The sequence below is a fragment of the Hyperolius riggenbachi genome, chromosome 11 (genome assembly GCF_040937935.1).
Source record: "Hyperolius riggenbachi isolate aHypRig1 chromosome 11, aHypRig1.pri, whole genome shotgun sequence".
In the NCBI taxonomy this organism is placed as follows: domain Eukaryota; kingdom Metazoa; phylum Chordata; class Amphibia; order Anura; family Hyperoliidae; genus Hyperolius; species Hyperolius riggenbachi.
In genome coordinates, this window is record NC_090656.1 from 204,672,390 (window position 1) to 204,689,865 (window position 17,476).

Genomic DNA, 17,476 nt, shown 5'->3' on the forward strand with positions numbered 1-17,476 from the left:
TGTGAAAAGCATTATATTTCTCATGTAAAAGGGGGTATCAGCTACTGATGGGGATAAAGTTCAATTCTAGGTTGGAGTTTCTCTTTAAGGTGGCCATACAACAGGTGACTTGGCGGTCGATCAACCATCCAATTCGATTATTATAATCAAATTGGATGAAAATCTGTGCCGCCAAGTGCGACTGACAAAAATAGTGGGACGAAAATTGTTTGCATTGCCGACCATGCAAGCTCAAGATGTACGGTCGACTTGCTTGATCGGGTGCGTGGCGGGAACGGCGTGCAATTTTGCGGCGAATGTGACAAAACCCCCGGCGCTGTACCCCCTACTGAAAAATGTCCCCCAATGCCCAGTGTAAAGTATACATTACCTAGCAGCTAAAGCTGGATGTGATCACAGCAAATCAGAGCTTTGCAAAGCTATCAACTGATGAAAACCAATCACATGCTTCTCCATGAGTTCTCCTAGACCATCACATGCTTCTCCATGAGTTCTCCTACACACTACCATCACTACTGAATGTGGAGGGCAAATGACCAGTGATGGTCAATGGGATGCAAGTAATTCCAAGTTGATGCAACTGTTTATGCTAGTTTTATACATCCTGAAATTGGACCAATGAAACATAGTGGCTATTGATTGGGCTGTTTTGGATCTGCATAGAGGAGTTTAGTTATTTATCAGCTATTCCCTACCAAAGGAGCTTCAACACTGACAAAATGAGCTTGAAATCTCCACTGACTTCTGGTAAAAGTGGACCTGAACTCAGAATTTCCTCTCTGCTCTAAAAGATAAGCAACAGCATAATAACATTTGAAGAAAAACAATTCTTTGTTAACAACACACAGACACAGAACATTTATATCACGCTTTTCACCTGGCGGACTCAAAGCGTTGTTACAGCTGATACAAATCCTGCAATAAATCTGCAGTGTGTCTACTTTCTGCTTTCATGGAAGCAGACATATTGTTAACATCCTGTGCTTTCCAATTACCTCTCTGCCGTGGCAGGAAGATGACACAGCTGAGCGATCAAAATTACAACTGCCGATAAGTCACAGGTGAGGGGGAATTAGGCAAAACTCTCTAAATACATACAGGGTGCATTTCTATAGGTTGTCCTTCTGTCCTGCGCACAAGTTCAGGTCCACTTTAATTAATGGATCAGTAGCTACCGACCTTGACTGGCTCAGTTTTCAGTCAGTGGAATGGAATGGCCTCTCTAATGGGGGAATGATAGGCTGGGGATAGATGAGGAGGGGGTCGCAGGTTCATTGTTGTACCAGCGGAGGCTGCACAATGCAGACCAGATGTGGAGAGTTCATAATGAGGTTTAATGTGTCTCCTTTGAGCTACCCTGCCATCATAGGGAAGGGGGAATACCAGAAGCCACGCGCTCCCTGCAATGCAATAAAGCTGTCAGGAGTCTGTGTGTGGAGGGAGAGAGTGGGGCACCAAAGTCTACCCAGTCATGCTTCTACATGCAGTGCTCCTGTGACTGTGCATCCAGGAGAAAACAGTCTCCAGGGAGGCAGCTACTGCTCTGAACAGTGATCCACCAACAACAGACCAATCATTTCCTCCATCAGCTACTGCTCTGACAGCTCCAGCCAATCACAGGTGGAGCAAGAGCAGTCTAATACACATGTTGGCGCTAGTCTACTTTAGGGGACACAGCAAGAAATCTCACAGGGAGATTCAGCTAAAGTGATTGGGTGGAGAGCACCCTCTCCAATAGGTTGTAGTAAACTACGCCCACACTATTTGGCCAATCACATTGCTTCCTGCTGTAAGAAGATACTGTGATTGAAGAACTGTTCCCTGTTGAGTTCCCTAAAGTAGACTAGCGCCTACATGTCTACTCCCTCATGGTGGTCACAAAGATAGAGAATTCATCATCTTCTTATCGATTCAATTGTTTTATCAACCTGATCGTAAACAAAATGTTTTAATAACAATCATATCATTTAACTAAGTCTATTTTCACTTCAAGTAAGTTGTATGAGTTTCAAGGGAAAGAAAAAACTGAAATTGTCACAACCCTATTTGATTACGAGGAGATTAAACATGAGAAGGTAAAACTCTCTGTAGAGCCTAAAGGTAGCCGTACATCTAGCGATTTTGCATTAAGCGACTAAGCGATCAACTTTATTGGGTGATCAATTACAGCATGGTTGATTGAAAATCGATCGGCTAGTGGCCCAGACACTGCAAGCGAGATCCTATGCAATTCACCTTCAATAATTGATCTGAATGATGTTGCTCCATGCCCTGAATACAAAGATCGATTCTTTGTCAATCGACATGATGGGGACACTAGCCGATTCTCACATGCTTCACCCCTCCTCTGGAATCCCCTTCCACAACATATGTGTCACACTCCAATCATTAAAATTCTTTAACGCTCCCTCAAAACTCACTTTTTCCTACAAGCATATACTAACGTAAGAGGAACCGTTGCGAAAATCTTAAAAATTTAAAATACATACAAATAAGAAGTACATTTCTCCCAGAGTAAAATGAGCCATACATTACTTCTCTCCTACTGTATGTTGCTGTCACTTACAGTAGGTGGTAGAAATCTGACATTACCAACAGGTTTTGGGCTAGTCCATCTCTCCTTAGGGGATTCTCAGCATGGCCTTTATTCTTTATAAAGACATTCCCTGAAAAAGATTTATACAAACATGCTGGCCAGCCTCCCTGCTTGCTGCACACTATTTTGGCAGTTGGACGGAGCAACTGCCATTCACTAAGTACTTTTAAAAATAAAGAAAACCCTGAGAACGCCCCTATGAGAAGATGGGCTAGTCCAAAATCTGTCGGGAATGACAAGATTTCTACTTCTTATTGTAAGTGACAGCAACATAGGAGAAAAGTAATGTATGGCTCATTTTACTCTGGGAGAAATGTACTTTTTATTTGTATATGTTTAAAATGTTAAGATTTTTGCGACAGTTCCTCTTTAGGCCATTCCCCCCTTCAACCTCAGGCCAAGTTGTACTCCTTACTAGGTATGCTAAAACACACAGCCCAATATGCATGATGCACAGTATACTACCCCACCTTGTGCCCCTACCCCCTTAGATTCCTTTAGATTGTAAGCTCACAAGGGCAGGGCTCTTGGAATGTATTAATTTTGTGTCTTGCACTTTGTTATACATTTTCGTCACCATGTTACACTTGTCACTGTAATTGCCAAGTCTGTATTTTGTACCAGTGTCTATATCTGATGTACACCCCTGCCTGTATTATTATGTTCCCCATGTTTGTTCCATAGTTTGTGCGGTGCCATGGAATGAGTTGGCGCTCCAGGATGAGTAAATCTGGCCATATGAGTTTGCAGCGGGGGAGCAGGGAACAGGCGGGAGGAAGAAGTGAGGTCTGGAGATGGATTAGGAGCTGTCAGTCTGCCAGGCAGCCACAGCTGGACACAAAGCAGGAGGAGGCCAGGCCTGACCACTGCTGCACAGGTGAGTTATGGACCACAGCAGCAGAGGATGATGGGGGATCAGCAGGGAAAACTTTATAGCTCAAAGATAAATTTAGAAAAAGCAAGACAGATAAAAGGATTCTCTGAAGCAGGAAACATCCATCACATTCGCTGCTTACTATACTACATTACCGCGCAGAGCACTGCTTCACTACATCACTGTGCAGAGAACTGCTACACCACATCACTGTGCAGAGAACTGCCGTATCACATCACTGTGCAGAGCACTGCTACACTACATCACTGTGTAGAGCACTGCTATACTATATCACTGTGCAGAGCACTGCTATATCACATCACTGTGCAGAGCACTGCTACCCTATATCACTGTGTAGAGCACTGCTATACTATATCACTGTGCAGAGCACTGATATTCCACATCATTGTGCAGAGCACTGCTATGCTACATCACTGTACAGAGCACTGCTATACTACAACACTGTGCAGAGTACTGCTACCGTATATCACTGTGTAGAGCACTGCTAAACTACATCACTTTGCAGAGCACTGCTATACTACATCACTGTGCAGAGCACTGCTATACTACATCACTGTGCAGAGCACTGCTATACTACATCACTGTGCAGAGCACTGCTACACTACATCACTGTGCAGAGCACTGCTAAACTACATCACTTTGCAGAGCACTGCTATACTACATCACTGTGCAGAGCACTGCTATACTACATCACTGTGCAGAGCACTGCTACACTACATAACTGTGCAGAGCATTGCTATACTACAGCACTGTGCCGAGCATTGCTATACTACATCACTGTGCAGAGTACTGCTATACTACATTACTGTGCAGAGCACTGCTATATCACATCACTGTGCAGAGCACTGCTATATCACATCACTGTGCAGAGCACTGCTAAACTACATCACTGTGCAGAGCACTGCTACACTACATCACTCTGCAGAGCACTGCTACACTACATCACTCTGCAGAGCACAGCTACACTACATCACTGTGCAGAGCACTGCTACACTGCATCACTCTGCAGAGCACAGCTACACTACATCACTGTGCAGAGCACTGCTATATCACATCACTGTGCAGAGCACTGCTACACTACATTACTGTGTAGAGCACTGCTATACTACATCATTGTGCAGAGCACTGCTACACTACATCACTGTGCAGAGCACTGCTATACTACATCACTGTGCAGAGCACTGCTACACTACATCATTGTGCAGAGCACTGCTACACTACATCACTGTGCAGAGCACTGCTATATCACATCACTGTGCAGAGCACTGCTACACTACATTACTGTGTAGAGCACTGCTACACTACATCACATGCACTCCTAAACTACATCACTGTACAAAGCACTGCTATACTACATAATTGTGCAGAGCACTGCTAAACTATATCACTGTGCAGGGCACTGCTATACCACATCACTGTGCAGAACGATGCTATACTACATCAGTGTGCAGAGCACTGCTATATCACATCACTATGCAGAGCACTGCTACACTACATCACTGTACAGAGCACTGCTACACTACATCACTATGCAGAGCACTGCTACACTACATCACTATGCAGAGCACTGCTATACTACATCACTGTGCAGAGCACTGCTATACTACATCACTGTGCAGAGCACTAGCTGTAAATTACGGTAACAAGGAAGCTGTGATTTCTGACATGTGAGGAACAGTCAGCCTCTGGTCAGTATTACCTACACTAGAAATTCCAGTTATCAGACATTGCGAATAACAGATCTCAGAAGCATTGTACACTGTAACAACGTTCTCTATTCTGTCATAGATGGAAAGTCACAAGTGCTGCTAGAATGTATGTATAACGTGTCCACAGAGCATATAAAACAACAGAGAAAGCTGGCCATATATTACCCAATCCCAGAGCAATTCAATCACAAGAGGTCATTCTAAAACTGTAATCGGAAATGCATCCAAAGCTTCTGCATAGATCTGTAGAGCTCAATGCCAGAAAAAAAACACAGACTGATCTACACCATCCATCCTGTCCAATCGATTCTGCGTTTGAGATCGTTTAAAGGTTACTGATCAAATCCCAGCGTGGCAAAGGGTTTATGGCAGATTTTGAGCAATCTCATCTGCCCAAAATCAATGGTGACAATTGATCAGTAGGTGGCACGGATCAACCTCTTTAAAGAGAAAATAAAGGTGGCCACACACCACACAATCCTGATTGCACGGATTTGCCAAATCTATGTAGTATAAAGGCCAACAAATTGAAAATAGTTTGAGAATATTGTTTTGATAAGATCTTGTACTAAATCAAAATGGTAAGATTAAACAACCAAGGATTGTATGGTGTATGGCCAGCCTAAAGTTGCTCAATAACAATTAACAATTAAACAAATGATCAACTGTCTGATCTGATTGTTGAAATTGATCGGAAACGACTGTCTGGGTCCACCAACAGAGGGGGAAATGATAAGCAATCTGATCAAACTAAAAAAAATCATTCTGAAATTCTGATCAACAGAACAATCGTTCATCGGCGTATGGCACCATTAACAGTACCCAATCAGATTGATCATACAGTGGAATGCTTGGGAGATTTTACTGTTAAGGGCACCTTAAAGCCTGGCCAATTTTACCACCTCAGTGTAATATGAGGGTCAACAGATTCTGAACTATGAACAGATTGTGTAGGTAAACTCTCTTGGAGGTGGTAAAATCGTTCAATGATTGGCCGATGAAAATTGAAGGTGCGTGCCAGGCTTAAAGGTGGCCACACACGATACAATTTTTTATGTCTTCGAGAAGAAAAATCTAAGCAAAGTATCACACGTGTTACATTTTTCCTCAATTATGAAAAAAAAATTGATCGAAAACTCTAGAAAAAAATACTTTGGATCTATCAATCAGGAAACTGCCAATCTATCCTACGCCATTCAATCTTCTGAAAAAATATCTGCCACCAGATGTCTTCCCGAACAAAACGGGAAATTTGATCAGCTTTCTCACTTGAATAAAGAAAAGCTACGTTTCTACGTTTCTCATCACTTTAATTGAATTCTATTGTATCATGTGTGGCCACCTTAGTGTAAAACTGAAGTGAACTAAAAAAAAATAGATATTCACCTATGGAGAGGGAAGGTTCTGCATCCCATAAAGCTTCCCTAGTCCTCTGATCATGCCCTGGTACCACTGCTGGGCCCCGGTAAAGTTTCTCGACCACCTCCATCCCTCCTCGGCAGCCTTCAGAAGTCCCTCGGTACTTCCGAGGATGAGCGGATCCGTACTGCGCTCACGTATGCGCTGTACGGATGTGCCAGTCTTTGGAAGCACGTGTTGACAGGAGTACCTCGGGAGGTTGCCCAAGGAGGGATGAGGGTGAGGAATGGGGGACACCGGAGGACTGAGGACACGGTGAGAGGACCAGGAATCCTCTATCATCCTCTCCACAGGTGAGTGTCTAACTATTTTTGTAGGTCTCTCCACATTTGCATTAAAGGACCACTATAGCGAAAACTGTAAACATTAAAATACTTGTATACACATAACAAATAAGAAGTACATTTCTTCCAGAGTACAATGAGCCATACATTACTTTTCTCTTATGTTTCTGTGACTTACAGTAGGTAGTAGAAATCAGACAGAACTGACAGGTTTTGGACTAGCCCACCTCCTCATCGGGGATTCTCAGGGTTTTGGTTTAGTTTCAAAAGCACTTAGTGAGTGGCAGTTGGTTTGTCCAACTGCAAAAAAAAAAGTGTGCAGCGAGCAGGGAGACTGGCCAGCATCACTGTATAAATCCTTTGCAATGAATGTCCTTATAAAGAATAAAAGCCTTGCTTAGAATCCCCCATAAAGAGATGGACTAGTTCAAAACCTGTTGGTTCTGTCAGATATTTGTATATGTTTACATGTATTTAAAATTTTACGATTTCCGCAATAGTGGTCCTTAAAGGTGGGCAGGAAGGGAAGTCAGTAAAAAAAATAAGCAGCATAAAAAAGCAATAAAGGATCAGAACAAAAAGTTGAGAAAAGCCATTGTTACTTACAGCAAGTGGCTGTCCTTCCACTCTTCCGTACTGCGTTCCCCAATGACGCCCGTCAGGACTTCAGAGCTGGATGGCATACCAATTCTCAAGCCGTCCCAAGCCACGAAGAGCCAAAGTCACTGTCGAAAAAACCAGACTCCGTTAATTAAGTCTGCAGCCGACCAAGCTTGCCATCGCCCGTAGCATCCCGACCCGCAGAGCTGACAATCTGAGGGGTGACAGAGAGAAGGGTTGGTGGGAGAGAGAGAGAGTCAATCTCCAGACACGGCTTCTGTTGGGCCTACAAGGCAGCCCCGGGCTCCCGAGCCCCACCGGCGGCTCTCCAGAGTCACACGGCCAGCCCGACCATCATCCAACACAGCAGATCTGCTGAGCAACACTGGGGCATTGTGGTTCCTCTCACACTTGACAGTAAGTTATGAGCCCTTTGTGAGTTGAAGGGAAGGGAAAGACATCGGAATTTGGCAGGAAAACATAATACAGAATTCTCCTGTCTGTGAGACCTGCAGTTTTTTTCCCCCCCTTTGGTGAAAACAATCGGGCATTGTTGAAAATAAGAAAAGCGAGTTTGACAGATGAAATATAGGGAGGCCCCTTTTAGGAAAACAGTAAACAAAAGCACCATTGAGGCCAATCTTTTCTGTCATTTTCTAAGGATACTTTTCTCCCTCTTTCCCCCCTTTTTTTCCCCAGAGTGCCGGAGACTTTCACAGACTTGACAAATTCTATGGGGGGGGGGGGGGGGGGGCAGGGGGGGTTATAGTAACCCTGCGGATGCCGGGCGGCTCTTACCCCCAGGCCCGCGAGGGGTTAATGATGGGTAGGTTAATGAAACGGGGGCAGATCTGCAGTTTTCTTACAGAAACGGGATACAATAAGTAGATGTCCTGAAAAGGGGACTGTGAAAGGCAGGCGGAGAGAAAGGCCATTGTCTGCTATAAAGAGCCAATTCTGCCTCAGACAGGAAGGCTCGGACACTGGAGACCTCTCAATATGAAAGGAAGGAAACTATTCTGGACCATTGTGGGGGTCCCCTCTGTCAGTTCCCCCCCCCCCCTCTGACACCCCCCTCCCTGCCTGTGAGGTCATTGCTGGCGAGAGCAGCTTAGCCAAACTTCTGCTGCTGTGACAGCGGCTCGGACATCTGGCCGGGGACAAACACTAGAGCATTTTCTGCAGCAGGACCATCTCCATTCTCAGCCGCAGATAATGTCCGGAGCCAGCGGAGCCTCTGAAAGGGAGTTCTGTGCCCGTCTGGGGCGCCCCAATTGTCATCACTATAGACAAGCCGTTATTCCAGCGCCAATGAGACCCACAGCCACAATGGAGAAAAGAAAACCCCATTCTCACCATTTATTCTGGTTTAATGTCTTAACTTAGGACAGACCTGTGTTTGTTACTCCATGTAGCCAATGCTTTCACCACTATTTCACTAACACTGCAAGAATAGTATATATATTGTATATTATCATCCAATTGCATAGTAGAACAACAGGTAATGTTCTGTATATATGGACAGTGCATAGCAACTCTCTAACTCTGTATGCCAGGGGTAATTCTCAATACCTGCTCCAATACTGTATTACTGTATGTATGGAGGCTGCACAGTAACACTACTCTGGTTCTGTATGCTGGGTGTAATTCTCAGTATCTGCTCGTATTCTGTATGTATGGAGGCTGCACAGTAACACTTCTCTTGTCCTGTATGCTGGGTGTAATTCTCAGTATCTGCTCTTATTCTGTATGTATGGAGGCTGCACAGTAGCACTTCTCTGGTCCTGTATGCAAGGTGTAATTCTCAGTATCTGCTCTTATTCTGTATGTATAGAGGCTGCACAGTAACACTTCTCTTGTCCTGTATGCTGGGTGCAATTCTCAGTATCTGCTCTTATTCTGCATGTATGGAGGCTGCACAGTAGCACTTCTCTTGTCCTGTATGCTGGCTATAATTCTCAGTATCTCCTCTTTATTATTCATGTATGGAGGCTGCACAGTAGCACTTCTCCTGCCCTGAACTCTGTGTGCAGTACTGCGCAGGGCCCCTCCATAGAAGACACATAAATCTTTATAGAGCCAGTTTTATATGATAACAATTGCTCTGGCGTGTTGTGAATAGCGCTGCGGGCTGGGCGGCCTCTGCTGGGAGTCACCTCTGAGCTGCAGTGAGGTCACACTCAGGAGCGCTATTTGTGCTGCTCTGCTCTCCAGGGGTGGCTCAGGCCTTCCACGTCAGCCTGGTGGAGTGTCTATGCGTTTGCCAGATGCCAATTGTTCTGGCTTAGGAGCGAGACTCGGCCCAACAGAAGACGTAACTGCATCTGTTCCTCCGCCAGCCGAGTAATTGTTAGCGTTCGGAGAGGCAGGAAAAGGAGCGCAAGGCAATAAAGTCCCACTTAGGATCGGATAACACGGGACTCGCACATCATTTGGAAAACATGAATAGAAGCCCGGCCTGTGCTACGCCCAGATCCAGTAACAACCATCATTGTGTCAGTGCCGCCCGAAGACCACACCTTGCCCGGCACGGCTACACCGAGGAACTAGCCAGGAAGTGGGTAGTTTATACAATGCCAGAATCCCCCAGCATCCCCAGGCAATCATCATGGGTTCCCCCAAATGGCCCAACAAACATTCCCTCCAATTAATCATTGTAATTATCAACACTATGGATATATATAGCTCTAGCATCTTCCATGGCGTTGTACAACAGAATACAAAGTATGACAATACAATATAAACAATACAATTGAAAATATCAGTCAATGGTGGAATACAGCTGGTGCAATGAACAAGTCAATTACAGATTTTTACATAGGGGTGGATGATATTTATGCACATTACACAGACAAGGGGGAAAGAGAGCCCTGCTAAAAGGGCCTTATATTCTAAAAGGTTAAGCAATAGGAAAATAGGTGCAGGTAAGATGTGTAAGAGATGGTAAAGTGGTAGTCAATGGCCAAAGAGAGAGTATTGGTTGCCTGAAGATGTGAGATTTTTAGATTTTGCCTAAAAGGGGTAAGGTTGGGGTGAGTGGCGGATGTGCTGAGGGAAGGTATTCCAGAGGAGGGGAGAGGATCGACAGAAGTCTTGTAGGCTGGAGTGAGTAGAGGTGACCAGAGAGGAATACATGAGAATATTGTTAGTAGAGCGGAAATTGCATGTAGGATGTTATCTGGAAAATACTTTAAATACGAATGTAATTTTCCACTCACAATGTCCCACTTCCGATACAGATAATCTTGGTGCCCAGTCATTTAAGTGCAGCACCATGGGTTGTAATATCAGTATTGCCTATTCCAGTGGAGAACTATCTTGTTTAAAGGACACCTGAACTGAGAAGGGTATGAAGGCTGTCGTATTTATTTCCATCAGATCAGGTGTTAGTGTTGGGGCAGTTTAGGAGATCAGGTGTTACTGTTAGGAGCAGTTTAGGAAATCGAGTGTTAGTGTTGGGGCAGATAAGAGATCAGATGTTACTATTAGGGGCAGTTAGGAGATTGGGTGTTCGTGTTAGGGGCAGTTTAGGAGATCGGGTGTTTGTGTTAGGGGCAGTTTAGGAGATCAGGTGTTATTGTTATGGGGAGTTTAGGAGATCAGGTGTTATTGTTAGGGGCAGTTTAGGAGATCAGGTGTTAGTGTTATGGGCAGTTTAGGAGATCAGGTGTTATTGTTATGGGCAGTTTAGGAGATCAGGTGTTATTGTTATGGGCAGTTTAGGAGATCAGGTGTTAGTGTTATGGGCAGTTTAGGAGATCAGGTGTTATTGTTATGGGCAGTTTAGGAGATCAGGTGTTATTGTTAGGGGCAGTTTAGGAGATCAGGTGTTATTGTTAGGGGCAGTTTAGGAGATCAGGTGTTATTGTTAGGGACAGTTTAGGAGATCAGGTGTTATTGTTAGGGGCAGTTTAGGAGAGTGGGTGTTAGTGTTAGGGGTGGATTCAAGTGTTATTCTTAGGGACAGTTTAGGAGATCAAGTGTTATTGTTAGGGGCAGTTTAGGAGAGTGGGTGTTAGTGTTAGGGGTGGATTCAAGTGTTATTCTTAGGGGCAGTTTAGGAGATCAAGTGTTATTGTTAGGGGAAGTATAGGAGATCAGGTGTTATTGTTAGGGGCAGTTTAGGAGATCAAGTGTTATTGTTAGGGGCAGTATAGGAGATCAGGTGTTATTGTTAGGGACAGTTTAGGAGATCAGGTGTTATTGTTAGGGGCAGTTTAGGAGAGTGGGTGTTAGTGTTAGGGGTGGTTTCAGGTGTTATTCTTAGGGGCAGTTTAGGAGATCAGGTGTTAGTGTTAGAAGTAGTTTAGGAGATCCATATTTTAGTCAAGCATTGGGCTTTTAATGCACTTACACCTGGGGGGAAAGCACATTTACTCACCATCAACTACAAGTGAAAATGATCACATGATGGCCATAAAGTAAAGACAGAAACTTAAAGAAGTACTCTAGTGTAACAGCAACTCAGGATATTGACTGAAAATGTGGAAATAAGGCCAGTTATAGCAAGTTATTGTCATTCTCTCCTTTCATCTGCTTCTGTAGGAAAGGGCAACAGACTTGGCGTTTTGTTTCCCAGAAATCTTCCACAGTCGGCTGTCAGCGGAGCTCTATAAACCCTTCTGTATAATGCATAATGTCACTTGTGGAAGATACAAAGCAGGAATGGAGTGTAATAATAGACAGAGCTATTGCTGCACGTATGTTCATTCTATAGTGATTGATGTCAATGCGTTTGGCCTTTCTTGTGTCAACACTGAAATAAAGGTTTTCCTCTTATTATACAAAGTATCGCTGTGCGGATGGCAGAAGGTCAGTGTGCGGAGCGAGCAACCCTTTCCCTATATTAAATCCTGGAAGTGCTGGGGGGTGGACATATACATTACAATATAGAGTATATATATATATATATATATATATATATATATATATATATATATATATATATATATATATATATATATATATATATATATATATATATAAATAAAAATACATAGCATGGTGGAAGGGGGGCAGAATCTCCATACTGAATCGGAAATCCACAGCAGCTTAAAAGGAAAGCTGCCATATTTATTTCCTTTTTAAGGAAAATAAACTTATGATATAATGATTTGTATGTGTAGTACAGCTAACAAATAAAACATTAGGAGCAGAGACGTAACTCTAATATTGTGTCCAGTACAGGAAGAGTTAAGAAACGCCAGGTGTTATCTATGCAAAAGAGCCACTAAGCTCCACGACTTTCAAAGTGGCAGAGAACTCTGTCTTCTGAAACTTATTATCTCAAGTATCTATCACTGTTTTTTGTTTGTTTTTCTGCAGAGAACAGGTCAAAAGTTCACTGGCCTGCTCTGTAAAATCATAGAATGCTGAGTAGTGTGTAAACTGCAAATATTAGACAGTGATGCAATGTTATATTAAAAAAAAACAAAAAAAACCAAAACGATCTAACTGAAATTAAAATATGAGAATATTTTCTTTGCTACTAATGTTCTAGTAATTATCCGTACTACGCAACCAATTTTTTATATCATAATTTTTTTCCACTTCAGTGTCTCTTTAAACAATACACCAGTTACCTGGCAGTCCTGCTGATCATTCTGGTCAGTAGGGCCTAAATCACAGACCTGAAACAAGCAGCTTGTGAGATTTATAGACATCTGATCTGCTGCATGCTTGTTCAGGGTCTATGGTGAAACTTATTAGAAGATCAGCGGGACAGCCAGGTAATGTGCATTATTTAGAAGGAAATAAACATGTCAGCTTGCAAATCCCTTTTATCTTATTTTGGTAATTGAAACTGTAACTGTGGTGTGCACACAAAGGGCTTGATTCACAAAGCTGTGCAAACTGTTTAGCACGGGTGTGCTAAACAGTTAGCACGTGAAGTGCCGTTCGCGGGCTTTTGCGCGCGCAAAGTGCCGTGATTTGCGCGATCACGGAGTTGCGGCAAATTGCGCGCGCAAAAGTCTGCGATCGCGCAAATCGCGGCACTTTGCGCGCGCAAAAGTCCGCGAACGGCACTTCACGTGCTAACTGTTTAGCACACCCGTGCTAAACAGTTTGCACGGCTTTGTGAATCAAGCCCACAGGATCTAGTTAGACGCTATAGCTGTAAAATATTGGGGGATCTGAATCTATCGCCACCTCCATAGTATTTATAAAGGTGCCCATATGCTTATCGATTTTCCTGTTCGATTCCCTGCAGATTCAATTGACCAAATAGATTACCCCAAAATATCCGATCAATTAACTTTCGGTCGATTTTGACAAAAAATCCATTAAACGTACCAATCGGACAGGATGGAAGATCTGGGTCAAGCAGCGGTAGATTGACGGCCCATGGCGTTGCACTGCAATCTCAGCCAGGGCACGATCTGCACAGAGTTTGTATGTTCTCCCAATGGCCTCAATTCACTAAGATCATGCTGGAGATAATAAGGCAAGATAAAACTTACCTCCACACAGTAAGAGAGTTATCTTATCTCTTCATTCCTTAAGTTACCTCTTCTGTAGTTAATTTACCTCCTCTGTAGTTAAGTTACCTCCTTTATAGTTAAGTTACCTCCTCTGTAGTTAAGTTACCTCCTCTGTAGTTAAGTTACCTCCTCTGTAGTTATTTTCACACGCAGTTAATGAACAGCCTGTCTTTAACTCTGGAGTTATTTTAAGGATTAAAAAGTTAACTTAAAGACAGAAGAGGTAACTTTAGGTTTGCCTGAGGTAAAATGTTTCCTGAATACTACATGCCTTATCACCATGGTAACAACTTTAGAAGAGTTATTAAAGACAGGAGATAAGCTTAGTGAATTGAGGCCAATGTCTGCGTGGGTTTCCTCTAGGCCCTCCAAATTTTCTCCAACATCCCAAAAACATATAGACAAGTAAGCTGGATTCCCCCGAAATTGTCCCTAGACTATGATGCATACACTACACTACACGATACACACATGGTAGGGGTTATATTGTGAGCCCCTCTGAGGGACCGTTGAATGGAATCTGAAGTGAAAATAAAGTTATGATATGATTTGTATGTGTCGTACAGCTAGAAAATAGAACATTAGCAACAGAGACATGAGTCTAATATTGTTTCCAGTACAGGAACAGTTAAGAAACTCCAGTTGTTATCTATGCAAAAGAGCTTCACTGAACTCTCCGGCTTTCAAAGTCGCAGAGAGCTCTGTCTTCTGAAGCTTATTATTTCAAGTGTCTGTCACTGTATTTTGTGTTTTCTGCGGAGGAAAGTTCAAAAGATAATTAGCCTGCTCTGTGAAATCATTTAGAATGCTGAGTGTAATGTGTAAACTGCAAATATTAGAGAATGATGCAATGTTATATAAAAAAACAACTATATAGCTGAAAATAAAAATGTGCAACTATTTTCTTTGATACTAATCTTCTAGTAATTATCCACACTACACAACCAGTTCATTATATAATTTTTTTTTGCTTCAGTGTCACTTTAAATGACAATACTATATACACTACAGTTGGATTGGATTGCTGTTCAATGATTATTACAGATTTTACAATTTCACAAACGGCTTTGCAAATCTTGGGTGTTTATTTTCCTGTAGGTTTAGGTGTTGTACTGGAGTCCCCCCTTATCGGAAGAGGCACGGCAATGAGCAGATCTGATTGTAATAATTTCCAGACGTGGGAATGGCTGCTGCAGCATGCGAGCGGGTGAGGTGAAGCGATGAAGAGTGGGAGGAGCCTGCAGAGTGACAACACACGACGTTCAGCGTTCGCTTTCTCTTCTATTTTTACCGGCTGCTGTCACCGATCTATATTTATCCCGCGCTGGGCAGCTCCTTCCTGACACAAATTCTTCCAAAGTGAAAGAATCAGAAAACATCCGCCCCGTACTCCATGTTTTCACTGAGCTTGTAAAGTGGTGAGTAACATTCGTTACTCATCAGAAATTCACAGCCCAGAAGTGATGATCAGTGCATCCGCGGGGCACCAGGGCCCATGGGGTATGAGGCCTGGATAAATCACCCAATATAAACAGAAAAACAAAAATCAAGCAGCTTCGCCTCAGATCTCACTATAAAGCACAATTCTCAATGGTAGTGTTGTAGTAATAGGGGATTAAGAGGCTGCGATTGCACCAGGGCCCCTGGATCAGAAAGGTGCTTTGTATCGTTATGTAAAGAGTGCTTGAGGGGGGCCCAATGTATAGCGCCACTGCTTAATAGTAAACTAAGTAAGGCTGCATATTCTTTACTGTAAGGGCAATCAGATGTTTGCACCCTATGTTCTAGATCAGTGTTTCTCAACATTATTACAGCACGTGCCCCTTTACAAGAGACAGGGTTTAATAAGTACTCCATATTGGGAACAATAACATCTCAAGAACCTCATGATGATAAATGGGGGAACCTTTTGTTTTGTGCTACTTCTGTATTGAAGAATATCCAATCTGCCTTTACTGTAAAGAACCTTGAACTGGATTCTTTACTGTAAAGGAAGAAAAGTTCTAAAAAATTATAAGATAACTAAACCATTAATCATTTCTTTATTTAGGCCTCGGGAAAAGCTGATAGATGGCAGACACCATCTGAATTTATGTCGCTAGAGATTTCTTCCAGTGATTTGTTTAGGAGAGCCTCTATCAGTCTCAATTTTCCATTCTCTAAAGCAAGGATCCCCAATTCTTTTCGGTCAAGGGCCGGGTCAACATACTTCAGACTGCTAGGGGGGGCCAGAATATACATAAAATGATGTAGAAAAACATTACATCGTACCTAGGTATTGTAGACAGCTCCTATCAACATGTGCAGCCCTAATGTCTTCCATTTAACCAGACAATTTTAACATGTGCAGATAGTATACCCCCAACTCAGCAAGTGCAGTGATTATGTCACCTACACAGCAAGTGCAGATATTGTGACCCTAACATAGCAAGTCATATGTGAGCCATAATGTCACCAAATGGCCTGCAGTACAAACCAAAGAAGTCTTTGCAGGCCAGACAAAGAAGCATACCCAGGTGACAACCTGCCACCCAATTGGACAACAGTAATTGATTGGAAGCCAGTGAATGACTTCTTTCTGGTTTCCATGTGAACGGGTGGTGTCAGCACTGTGCTATTCTATATGTGGGCTGACAATATTTAAAGATGCAGCAGTCCACATCTATAAGTAATACATTTTGTGAGTGGGGGGCCGGTAAAAAAGCCTCAGGGGGCCGCATTCGGCCCACAGGCCTTAGTTTGAGGACCACTGCTCTAAGGGGACCAGATAAAAAAGAGATGTGAGGACTACTGAAGCTTCGCATTGTACTCCACGTATTTCTTCTGCATAATCCGCACGCGGCCGTCACGCACAATACAGAGCAGCGCAGGGAGGGTAAATATTCTATGAAGGTCAGACAAATATTTGACAGGCACAAAGAAGGTTTCTGTATCTGCTGATTGGATGCCTGGTTGTGCTCTGTTCAGGAATGTTACAACACATGTTCCATTCACAGGGAGCACGCGGGGAAATAATGTGGAGATCGCACCAGTGACCACTCAGGTCTGTCAGTCCTGATCTCTCCTATGTACAAACCACCCCTACTCCTATGTGCCTGACCAGTGACAGAAGGGCACACATCAGCCTATTAACCATTCTCATTTGACAGCTCAGATCTGGCTGCCAGTTGCCAGTAAAGCCAGACACACACTACACAACAGTCTTCATCGATCAGACATCTCATTCAATCAAACAGCTGATGCTGTGTAGTGAGCTCTATGATTGGAGGGCTGGTTTTGTGCACATCCATATATTTACATGGGTGGCTCTGGGGAGAGTATGACTGTATGTATTAAGGTGGCTACTAACGGTCCAATTTTTAGCAAAGGATTGTTTGTGCAACCAGATAAATGTGATCAGAAATAACATGTCATAATACATCAATTATTTTACCATCAACAAACCAATCTGCACTCCCTATCCTATCCATCACAACCAATTATAAAAACAT

At 43.2% G+C, this 17,476-nt stretch overlaps 1 protein-coding gene across 16 annotated transcripts in view; it reads right to left on the reverse strand.

The window, feature by feature from the left end:
- SOX6 (SRY-box transcription factor 6) overlaps positions 1 to 17,476 on the reverse strand; it is a 605,164-nt gene that overhangs the window by 371,064 nt on the left and 216,624 nt on the right. For 14 of the 16 annotated variants that reach the window (XM_068260626.1, XM_068260625.1, XM_068260627.1 and 11 more), the window contains one exon: positions 7,510 to 7,628. In XM_068260626.1, coding sequence (XP_068116727.1) covers positions 7,510 to 7,586 — 77 coding nt within the window. In that variant the 5' untranslated portion in view covers positions 7,587 to 7,628. Of the gene's footprint in view, positions 1 to 2,566; positions 2,611 to 7,509; positions 7,629 to 17,476 lie in introns of those variants that run through there. The other 2 variants (XM_068260640.1, XM_068260637.1) reach the window with 2 other exon arrangements.